The sequence below is a fragment of the Ylistrum balloti genome, unplaced genomic scaffold (assembly GCF_031769215.1).
Source record: "Ylistrum balloti isolate Yb309-2 unplaced genomic scaffold, AGI_CSIRO_Ybal_v1 Utg370484, whole genome shotgun sequence".
Lineage (NCBI taxonomy): Eukaryota > Metazoa > Mollusca > Bivalvia > Pectinida > Pectinidae > Ylistrum > Ylistrum balloti.
In genome coordinates this window covers 294,135-305,956 of record NW_026782316.1, presented here as the reverse complement: position 1 = coordinate 305,956, position 11,822 = coordinate 294,135, and the positions used below count along the sequence as shown (strand labels likewise).

The window sequence follows — 11,822 nt, the reverse complement described above, 5'->3', positions numbered from 1 at the left end:
CTTCACTGTGTACTGTCAACTGTTTCCGGCTGTTGCGTCTTCACTATTTACTATCAGCTATTTCCGGCTGTTGCGTCTTCACTGTGTAATGTCAACTGTTTCCGGCTGTTGCGTCTTCACTATTTACTGTCAACAATTTCAAACAATTGTTTTGCCAAGTGCTTCCGGTTGTTTTGTCTTGGCATGGTCACTTGATTAATTATCTTTTGTTGTAGATGAAACTGATACCGACAGGTCTAGTTCTCTTAATTATTGTCCACGAAGTCCGTAGCTGGGATCCTGATGCTGGACTGGTTACGTCATGGACAAAGAGAGCCGGAGTCACTGTGAACTCGTCAACTGGTAACAATCCCGGCCTCGTTTTGGATGGCAATGACGATACACACTGGTCTTCCGGTTCCTGTCTTCCAACAGGATTCATATCACGTCCGAGTATGAACGTTTTGCTCAATCTTTGCCAAACGTCTGCTTGTCGAGTGAATGGAGCACCAGACCATGACTTACGCCTGTTGACAGACAGCAGTATGTACACTACAAGTCTAGTAGGCATCGGACAAAATCATAGAGCAGAGATCATAATAGACACGAGTGGTGAAGACATTGCTCAGATATCAGTATGGGGAGTTTACAATGGCGACACTGAGTTGAAGATTGAGGATATACACGGTGCTGAAACCATACTGCAAACATTTAATCAGAGCGACAACTATAACCGGAGAACGTTTGTCGTCAACACCAAAGTAGACAATATCATACTGGAATCAGGATTGTCCTTCAGACTGAAGGAGGTAGCCGCTCTGGGGCGAGGTAGCTGTCAGGAGAGGGTTGTGGTAGACCTGGGTGTGGTACGGAGAATAGGCGTGGTCCGCACGAGACACTGGGCCGGGACGGATACGGCATACAGCACAAGTCTCACTATGTCTGTAGACGGACAAAGTTGGGACAAAGTGCGGGATTTACAGCCTACAGCATTACACGCTGTATACACGCGGTTACACTCGCCAACAGAGTACAGATACATAGCGCTAGAGTACGATGTGAAACTGAAGAATTACAACAAGGTCTACTGCTGGGAAATAGATTCCTACGACGAGTTTGGAATGTGGGGACCTGCCGCGAAGGCAAAACCGAACTCTGTGTCTATTGGCGAGATGCTAGGAGTGAACGGTATCTGGGGATGGGGACACAATCCAAATGGTGCCTCACTGTACAGCAGGGTCGCGTCATACGCCAGGAACTACCACAATCTCGACTGGGACGTACGGGACCCAGATTTCGATCCGCAGTTTGAACAAATGGGTCAAGGTCATGGTACCAATGCGTCCTGGTGGCTAAATTGGGACAGGGAATACAGCACGTGGCGATCGGCCGGTCTTAAGGTCGACACATCTATTCAATTCCTCAATAAGACATTTGCTGCTAATGTTTGGAACAACCCACGTAAATCTGCCTACACATACGGAAGGGAGTTCGGCAGGCACTTCGGCCCTCAAATAGGTAACGGTCTAGTGACCGCTATGGAGGTGGGCAATGAACCATGGGATTATAGTGCCGATTTCTATGCCACCGTTTTAGAGGGCATGACCGCAGGCGTAAGAGATGTCGACCAGATAATGAATGTCCTTCCTGGAGCCTTCCAAGCTTACACTATTGCTCCAGAGGAACCAAAAAGCGGAAATTACATCGGTAATAGAGTGAAGGAAGCCGTTGCAACGAATATCAGTGTTATCAATACGCATGCGTACAGTTTTATCACCAATGAAAACGGCCAGAGAGTAGGGACATATCCCGAACATCCGGATTCGACATTCAACAGCATCAGGAACATGATTCGCTGGAGGGACGTCAACACCCCTTGTAAACCTGTTTGGTTGACAGAGTGGGGCTGGGACGCTGACGGCGGGCAAGAGAACTGTTTTGCTACAGAATGCGTTACGGAAAGCGCCCAGGCACTGTACGGAGCCCGTGCGCTCTTCCTGTCTGCACGTCTCGGCATTGCCAGAGCCACATGGTATTTCTACGCGAACAGCGACACCTGTAACACATTGTTCTGCAGGAGCGGTTTAACTACCTCTATCAAACACAATTTCACGGAGAAAGCAGTTTTTCATATGTTCGAGTCTGTTCTTGGTAAAATGGGAAAGAGTTATTTCCGTACTGCATTAAAAGAAGATGATCGCGGACACGTGTACCTATTCGGCCAAGCCAATATCTTCCAAAACGTGACACACCTAGTCGCGTGGCTCCCATTGGATGCTAGTGACGTCACAATTCAAACAGAAACAGTGCCACTGCCTCTCTCATTACGTCCTGTGGCGGCATGGCGACTCACCGGAACTAATGCCGCCCTTCAGGACGAACCACTGCCCCACACCCAAGGCCTCAGGATGACGCTGACCCTCTCTATCAGGCCACTTATCGTGAAAGTGACGTCACCAGACCCTGTGGCTACTATTGGCTGAAGACCATGTGGTTCTTTGGGTAACGATGTAATGATTTTCCATCATAAAGACAAAGAACTACAAAACTTCATGTTTAGTGTTTTATGTGTGAACAACTGTCCAGACGTCCTTCTGTCCGATATACAAATACATGTACATGGTCGGGACAATAAACAGCTTTGAAACAATGAGATAGCGATTCACAGTGATATCAATATTTTATCTCATGATTCTTTTCACCAGCCCGGCGATCTGTTGGCTTTAACATTTCTAACAGACACTGTTCACATACATACCCCAGACGTATGGTAGTCAATTACATTTCTAACACACACTCTTCACATACATACCCAAGACGTATGGTAGTCAATTACATTTCTAACACACACTCTTCACATACATACCCAAGACGTATGGTAGTCAATTACATTTCTAACACACACTCTTCACATACATACCCCAGACGTATGGTAGTCAATTACATTTCTAACACACACTCTTCATATACATACCCCAGACGTATGGTAGTCAATTACATTTCTAACACACACTCTTCACATACATACCCCAGACGTAAGGTCGGCAATTACATTTCTAACACACACTCTTCATATACATACCCCAGACGTATGGTAGTCAATTACATTTCTAACACACACTCTTCACATACATACCCCAGACGTAAGGTCGGCAATTACATTTCTAACACACACTCTTCACATACATACCCCAGACGTAAGGTCGGCAATTACATTTCTAACACACACTCTTCATATACATACCCCAGACGTATGGTAGTCAATTACATTTCTAACACACACTCTTCACATACATACCCCAGACGTATGGTAGTCAATTACATTTCTAACACACACTCTTCACATACATACCCCAGACGTATGGTAGTCAATTACATTTCTAACACACACTCTTCATATACATACCCCAGACGTATGGTCGGCAATTACATTTCTAACACGCACTCTTCACATACATACCCCAGACGTAAGGTCGGCAATTACATTTCTAACACACACTCTTCATATACATACCCCAGACGTATGGTTGGCAATTACATTTCTAACACACACTCTTCATATACATACCCCAGACGTATGGTAGTCAATTACATTTCTAACACACACTCTTCACATACATACCCAAGACGTATGGTAGTCAATTACATTTCTAACACACACTCTTCACATACATACCCCAGACGTATGGTAGTCAATTACATTTCTAACACACACTCTTCATATACATACCCCAGACGTATGGTAGTCAATTACATTTCTAACACACACTCTTCACATACATACCCCAGACGTAAGGTCGGCAATTACATTTCTAAAACACACTCTTCATATACATACCCCAGACGTATGGTAGTCAATTACATTTCTAACACACACTCTTCACATACATACCCCAGACGTAAGGTCGGCAATTACATTTCTAACACACACTCTTCATATACATACCCAAGACGTATGGTAGTCAATTACATTTCTAACACGCACTCTTCACATACATACCCCAGACGTAAGGTCGGCAATTACATTTCTAACACACACTCTTCATATACATACCCCAGACGTATGGTAGTCAATTACATTTCTAACACACACTCTTCACATACATACCCCAGACGTAAGGTCGGCAATTACATTTCTAACACACACTCTTCATATACATACCCAAGACGTATGGTAGTCAATTACATTTCTAACACGCACTCTTCACATACATACCCCAGACGTAAGGTCGGCAATTACATTTCTAACACGCACTCTTCACATACACAATTATTTCTGACACATTGTTGATGTTTACATATTTGACCTACTGTGTTTAAAGTCGCATTTCTGACACATTGTTGACTTACATGTCTGACCTCCTGTGTTTAAAGTCGCATTTCTGACACATTGTTGACTAACATTTCTGACCTACTGTGTTTAAAGTCGCATTTCTGACACATTGTTGACTTACATGTCTGACCTCCTGTGTTTAAAGTCGCATTTCTGACACATTGTTGACTAACATTTCTGACCTACTCTGTTTAAAGTCGCATTTCTGACACATTGTTGACTAACATTTCTGACCTACTCTGTTTAAAGTCGTATTTCTGACACATTGTTGACTAACATTTCTGACCTACTGTGTTTAAAGTCGTATTTCTGACAGTGTTGACTTACATGTCTGACCTGTTTTTAAAGTCGCATTTCTGACACATTGTTGATGTTTACATATTTGACCTACTGTGTTTAAAGTCGCATTGTTGACTTACATGTCTGACCTCCTGTGTTTAAAGTCGCATTTCTGACACATTGTTGACTAACATTTCTAACCTACTGTGTTTATAGTTACATTTCTGACACATTGTTGACTAACATTTCTAACCTACTGTGTTTATAGTTACATTTCTGACACATTGATGACTAACATTTCTGACCTGTGTTTAAAGTCGCATTTCTGACACATTGTTCACACAAACGTCCCTGGTGTACTGTTGGCATTTCTGACACATTGTTTACACAAACGTTCCTGGTGTACTGTTGGCATTTCTGACACATTGTTCACACAAACGTCCCCGGTGTACTGTTGACAGTTCTGACACATTGTTCACACAAACGTCCCCGGTGTACTGTTGACATTTCTGACACAATGTGTTTACACAACTGTCCCAGGTGTACTGTTGACAGTTCTGACACACTGTGTTTACATAAACGTCCCCGGTGTACTGTTGACAGTTCTGACACACTGTGTTTACACAAACATCCTCGGTGTACTGTTGACATTTCTGACACACTGTGTTTACACAAACGTCTCCAGTGTACTGTTGACATTTCTGACACACTGTGTTTACATAAACGTTCCCGGTGTACTGTTGACATTTCTGACACAATGTGTTTACACAAACGTCCCCGGTGTACTGTTGACATTTCACAATGTGTTTACACACACTGTGTTTACACAAACGTCCCCGGTGTACTGTTGACATTTCTGACACAATGTGTTTACACAAACGTCCCGGGTGTACTGTTGACATTTCTGACACATTGTTCACACAAACGTCTCCAGTGTACTGTTGACATTTCTGACACACTGTGTTTACATAAACGTTCCCGGTGTACTGTTGACATTTCTGACACAATGTGTTTACACAAACGTCCCCGGTGTACTGTTGACATTTCTGACACACTGTGTTTACACAAACGTCCCCGGTGTACTGTTGACATTTCTGACACAATGTGTTTACACAAACGTCCCGGGTGTACTGTTGACATTCCTGACACATTGTTCACACAAACGTCCCCGGTGTGCTGTTGACATTTCTGACACACTGTGTTTACACAAACGTCCCCGGTGTACTGTTGACATTTCTGACACATTGTTCACACAAACATCCCCGGTGTACTGTTAACATTTCTGACACATTGTTCACACAAACGTCCCCGGTGTACTGTTGATAGTTCTGACACACTGTATCGGTGACCAGGATGAAAATGTTCCATGATATAACTAGTCTACTGTCAAATGAATATTGGATAATTTCACCGCTGGACTCCGCCTACTCGTCTTTTCGTAGGCATCTAACTGAAAACAGAAAAAAAAGACAAGTAGCTTGTACTGGTTGCGCGATTCGAGACCGCAAGGTTCGAGATAATCAGAATGAGAAGTTATTTGGTGTCATACAGAACTACATGACTAGTGTATAGCAGTAATGTTATTTCAGGTGGACAAAACTCCCTTACTCCGTTACTTCGCTGGTCACAAGATCACCTGTTATCGTACAAAAAGTGCCGTTAATTTGTACTTCACTGAAAATTCCCGAGTAACTAAATAACCTTACCAATTTCGGGGATAAAGTGCAACATTTTCCCCCTCCTTTTACATTCCTTGTATACGTGGTTGAAATATCATTAATGTAATTAATTTCAACAAAATTTTATTAACATTCCATATGTTAAACGGACTGGACAACAGGCTGAGCCTATATCAGTCCTTTCCAGAATTAATACATAAATACTAAATTAGGATATAACAGGTAAAGGGAGGTAACTCCAATTTATTGTGGAACGTAAAGTAGTTCATTATGTCAGATTATTTTTCATTAATGTAATACAATAACATTCAGGGAACATATTTCGTCTGTACCTTTGGGATCAAATCAAACTTTACTATATGTTATCAAATGGTGACCTGCTTCAAACAGTCGCCAACGAAGAGATACTCAAACACAAAATTTACTCGATTAAAAGATTTCATCAACCTGTATCCCGATACAGTCACGTGTATAGGCTTCATCAACCTGTATCCCGATACAGTCACGTATTAAAGGCTTCATCAACCTGTATCCCGATACAGTCACGTATTAAAGGCTTCATCAACCTGTATCCCGTTACTGTCACGTGTTAAAGGCTTCATCAACCTGTATGCCGATACTGTCACGTATTAAAGGCTTCATCAACCTGTATGCCGATACTGTCAAGTGATACAGGCTTCAGCAACCTGTATCCCGATACTGTCACGTGTTACAGGCTTCATCAACCTGTATCCCGATACAGTCACGTATTAAAGGCTTCATCAATCTGTATCCCGATACTGTCACGTGTATAGGCTTCATCAACCTGTATCCAAATAGTGTCACTTGATACAGGCTTCGGCACTCTGTATCCCGATACTGTCACGTGTTACAGGCTTCATCAACCTGTATCCCGTTACTGTCACGTATTAAAGGCTTCATCAACCTGTATGCCGATACTGTCAAGTGATACAGGCTTCAGCAACCTGTATCCCGATACTGTCACGTGTTACAGGCTTCATCAACCTGTATCCCGATACTGACAGGTGTTACAGGCTTCATCAACCTGTATCCCGATACTGACACGTGTTACAGGCTTCATCAACCTGTATCCCGATACTGACACGTGTTACAGGCTTCATCAACCTGTATCCCGATACTGTCACGTGATACAGGCTTCGGCAACCTGTATCCCGATACTGTCACGTGTTATAGGCTTCATCAACCTGTATGCCGATACTGTCACGTGATATAGGATTCATCAACATGTATCACGATACTGTCACGTGTTACAGTCTTCATCAACCGGTATCCCGATACTGTTACGTGTTATAGGCTTCGGCAACCTGTATCCCGATACTGTCACGTGTTATAGGCTTCGGCAACCTGTATCCCGATACTGTCATGTGTTATAGGCTTCATCAACCTGTATCCCGATACTGTCACGTGATATAGGCTTCATCAACCTGTATTCCGATACTGTCACATGTTAAAGGCTTCATCAACCTGTATCCCGATACTGTCACGTGTTACAGGCTTCATCAACCTCCATCCCGATACTGTTATGTGTTAAAGGCTTCATCAACCCGTATCGCGATACTGTCACGTGTTAAAGGCTTCATCAACCTGTATCCCGACACTGTCACGTGTTAAAGGCTTCATCAACCTGTATCACGATACTGTCACGTGATATATACTTCGGCAACCTGTATCACGATACTGTCACGTGTTATAGGCTTCATCAACCTGTATCCCGATACTGTCACGTGTTTAAGGCTTCGGCTACCTGTATCCCGATACTGTCACGTGATACAGGCTTCGGCAACCTGTATCCCGATACTGTCAAATGTTATAGGCTTCATTAACATGTACCACGATACTGTCACGTGATACAGGCTTCGGCAACCTGTATCCCGATACTGTCACGTGTTAAAGGCTTCATTAACATGAACCACGATACTGTCACGTGATACAGGCTTCGGCAACCTGTATCCCGATACTGTCACGTGTTAAAGGCTTCAATAACATGTACCACGATACTGTCACGTGTTAAAGGCTTCATTAACATGTACCACGATACTGTCACATGTTAAAGGCTTCATCAACCTGTATCCCGATACTGTCACGTGTTACAGGCTTCATCAACCTGTATCCCGATACTGTCACGTGTTAAAGGCTTCATCAACCTGTATCCCGACACTGTCACGTGTTAATGGCTTCATCAACCTGTATCACGATACTGTCACGTGATATATACTTCGGCAACCTGTATCACGATACTGTCACGTGTTATAGGCTTCATCAACCTGTATCCCGATACTGTCACGTGTTATAGGCTTCGGCAACCTGTATCCCGATACTGTCATGTGTTATAGGCTTCATCAACCTGTATCCCGATACTGTCACGTGATATAGGCTTCATCAACCTGTATTCCGATACTGTCACATGTTAAAGGCTTCATCAACCTGTATCCCGATACTGTCACGTGTTACAGGCTTCATCAACCTCCATCCCGATACTGTTATGTATTAAAGGCTTCATCAACCCGTATCGCGATACTGTCACGTGTTAAAGGCTTCATCAACCTGTATCCCGACACTGTCACGTGTTAAAGGCTTCATCAACCTGTATCACGATACTGTCACGTGATATATACTTCGGCAACCTGTATCACGATACTGTCACGTGTTATAGGCTTCATCAACCTGTATCCCGATACTGTCACGTGTTTAAGGCTTCGGCTACCTGTATCCCGATACTGTCACGTGATACAGGCTTCGGCAACCTGTATCCCGATACTGTCAAATGTTATAGGCTTCATTAACATGTACCACGATACTGTCACGTGATACAGGCTTCGGCAACCTGTATCCCGATACTGTCACGTGTTAAAGGCTTCATTAACATGAACCACGATACTGTCACGTGATACAGGCTTCGGCAACCTGTATCCCGATACTGTCACGTGTTAAAGGCTTCATTAACATGTACCACGATACTGTCACGTGTTAAAGGCTTCATTAACATGTACCACGATACTGTCACATGTTAAAGGCTTCATCAACCTGTATCCCGATACTGTCACGTGTTACAGGCTTCATCAACCTGTATCCCGATACTGTCACGTGTTAAAGGCTTCATCAACCTGTATCCCGACACTGTCACGTGTTAATGGCTTCATCAACCTGTATCACGATACTGTCACGTGATATATACTTCGGCAACCTGTATCACGATACTGTCACGTGTTATAGGCTTCATCAACCTGTATCCCGATACTGTCACGTGTTAAAGGCTTCATCAACCTGTATCCCGACACTGTCACGTGTTAATGGCTTCATCAACCTGTATCACGATACTGTCACGTGATATATACTTCGGCAACCTGTATCACGATACTGTCACGTGTTATAGGCTTCATCAACCTGTATCCCGATACTGTCATGTGTTACAGGCTTCGGCAACCTGTATCCCGATACTGGCACGTGTTTAAGGCTTCGGCTACCTGTATCCCGATACTGTCACGTGATACAAGCTTCGGCAACCTGTATCCCGATACTGTCAAGTGTTATAGGCTTCATTAACATGTACCACGATACTGTCACGTGATACAGGCTTCGGCTACCTGTATCCCGATACTGTCACGTGTTAAAGGCTTCATTAACATGTACCACGATACTGTCACGTGTTAAAGGCTTCATTAACATGTACCACGATACTGTCACGTGATACAGGCTTCGGCAACCTGTATCCCGATACTGTCACGTGTTAAAGGCTTCATTAACATGTACCACGATACTGTCACGTGTTAAAGGCTTCATTAACATGTACCACGATACTGTCACGTGTTAAAGGCTTCATTAACATGTACCACGATACTGTCACGTGATACAGGCTTCGGCAACCTGTATCCCGATACTGTCACGTGTTAAAGGCTTCATCAACCTGTATCACGATACTGTCACGTGATACAGGCTTCATTAACATGTACCACGATACTGTCACGTGTTAAAGACTTCATTAACATGTACCACGATACTGTCACGTGTTAAAGGCTTCATTAACATGTACCACGATAGGCTTTATTGACGTTTTCACTTACGTTCACAATCATTATCCTATCGCTTGGCATTTCTTCCGTGATTACAATTGTCCTGTCGTCAGACAAACATGTTGCTAGGGGAAACTTCATATCCATTTCCGGTAGGTAGTCGTCACACGTGGTCCCCATGTTTACGTCTAGTTTTTGGACTACACCTCTGTCATAAACAGACATGTACACGTCACCAGACGTTGTCACGCCCACTCCGCTAGGAGTCCCTTCAGGGTCGTGAACAAATTTAAGTTCTCCTTTAGTAGTGACACACACCAGTTCCCTCCGGCCGGAGTCACACACTAGTACATACCGACCAGCAAAGCACGTCAGACTCGCCGGGGTGCGAAAAATACGTGATTTATTGTCATCTCTTTCTATAGAAAAGAGCACGTCGCCTTCAAAAGTCAAGATATCAACAGATCCATGGCCTAACTCACAACATCCAGCCACGAGGCGCATCTCGTCCAGACAGGATACAGACTGGTACTTCCGGTTTGTATGTCTGGAAGAACTGATAGACATTTTGCCGCCCGTTTCCACGGATATGAAAGTGATGACTTGTTGCTGAGGTTGAGTCACAGCCACGTGAGAGGATAAATAAAGTTTGGTGACGCCACAGGGATCATCTAGTTTGACAACATCGACTAACGTCATATCCGAGTTGAATCTTTTGACACTTTTATTTTCGTTATCAATGACAATAAATGCACCAGGAAGCACAGCGATGTCTGTGAGCAGACATTGGGCTTCGTGTGGAAGACGTGCACTAAACACTGTCAGTGGGTCAGGGAATCTCTCAGATAACGACATATTGGCAGAACACATCTGAGAAGGTTTATACTGATATCCTGGTTTGTCACATACACATATTTCACGTGACTATATCATAATGGCTGACACGATTGTCCACGGTATATACATGTTCACGTTGTCGTGATAATTTGGATGATCTCCAAACTTGTCATAACATGCTGATACCAACACACTGTTCAGCGCTACCAAAACATGGTGGCACCGACAAACATCGCTCAACTCTTAAACAATCTATAACAGGTGGCGTTGTACTCACAGTTGTCCCAGTGTCTGGTCATATGTCTACTTCAACGTTAAGGACTGGAGTCCATCTGTTCCCGGGTGTCCATAGTGTCGTTTGTAGGTGATGTTCCAGTATTGTACAGGTACTTACAGGCCAGGTACTCGATGTGTGCTCGACGTGTACTTACTTACCTGTGTAGAGATTTAAATGTGTGTATTGATCTATCGACTGATCCATACTGATCGGACTAAATTCTCGGCCTCCATGTAAATCAAAATAATATTCATACCAGATAGGTATACTTCTACTGGACTGATGACGTCACAGTGTTTGGAAGATTGTATACAAACATTCAGGTGAAGAGCACATTCGGCTGCACACTTAGTGTTATATAGAACCTAACAAAATCTAGTCACGTGGCTCTTGTAAACGTGCAAAAA

General features: G+C 43.5%; 2 protein-coding genes across 2 annotated transcripts; one reads left to right on the top strand and one right to left on the bottom strand.

The window, feature by feature from the left end:
• Positions 1-215: 215 nt before the first annotated feature.
• LOC132555402 (uncharacterized) lies at positions 216-2,462 on the top strand. The gene has a single exon (XM_060219751.1). It carries the CDS (start codon positions 216-218, stop codon positions 2,460-2,462), a length of 2,247 nt encoding a protein of 748 aa, XP_060075734.1.
• A 3,504-nt stretch (positions 2,463-5,966) lies between these two features.
• LOC132555399 (uncharacterized) lies at positions 5,967-11,171 on the bottom strand. The gene is made up of 2 exons (XM_060219748.1): positions 10,353-11,171; positions 5,967-6,041 (listed from the first exon to the last, which is right to left on the bottom strand). The coding sequence occupies exons 1-2, from the start codon at positions 11,169-11,171 to the stop codon at positions 5,967-5,969; spliced, it is 894 nt and encodes a 297-aa protein (XP_060075731.1).
• Between the last annotated feature and the right edge of the window lie 651 nt (positions 11,172-11,822).

Coding starts and splice junctions, on each gene's coding strand:
- LOC132555402 (XM_060219751.1), top strand. CDS start 216: ATGAAACTGATACCGACAGGTCTAGTTCTCTTAATTATTGTCCACGAA.
- LOC132555399 (XM_060219748.1), bottom strand. CDS start 11,171: ATGTGTTCTGCCAATATGTCGTTATCTGAGAGATTCCCTGACCCACTG. Junction 6,042..10,352: donor ATAGGATAATGATTGTGAAC/GTAAGTGAAAAC, acceptor TTCTGTTTTCAG/TTAGATGCCTACGAAAAGAC.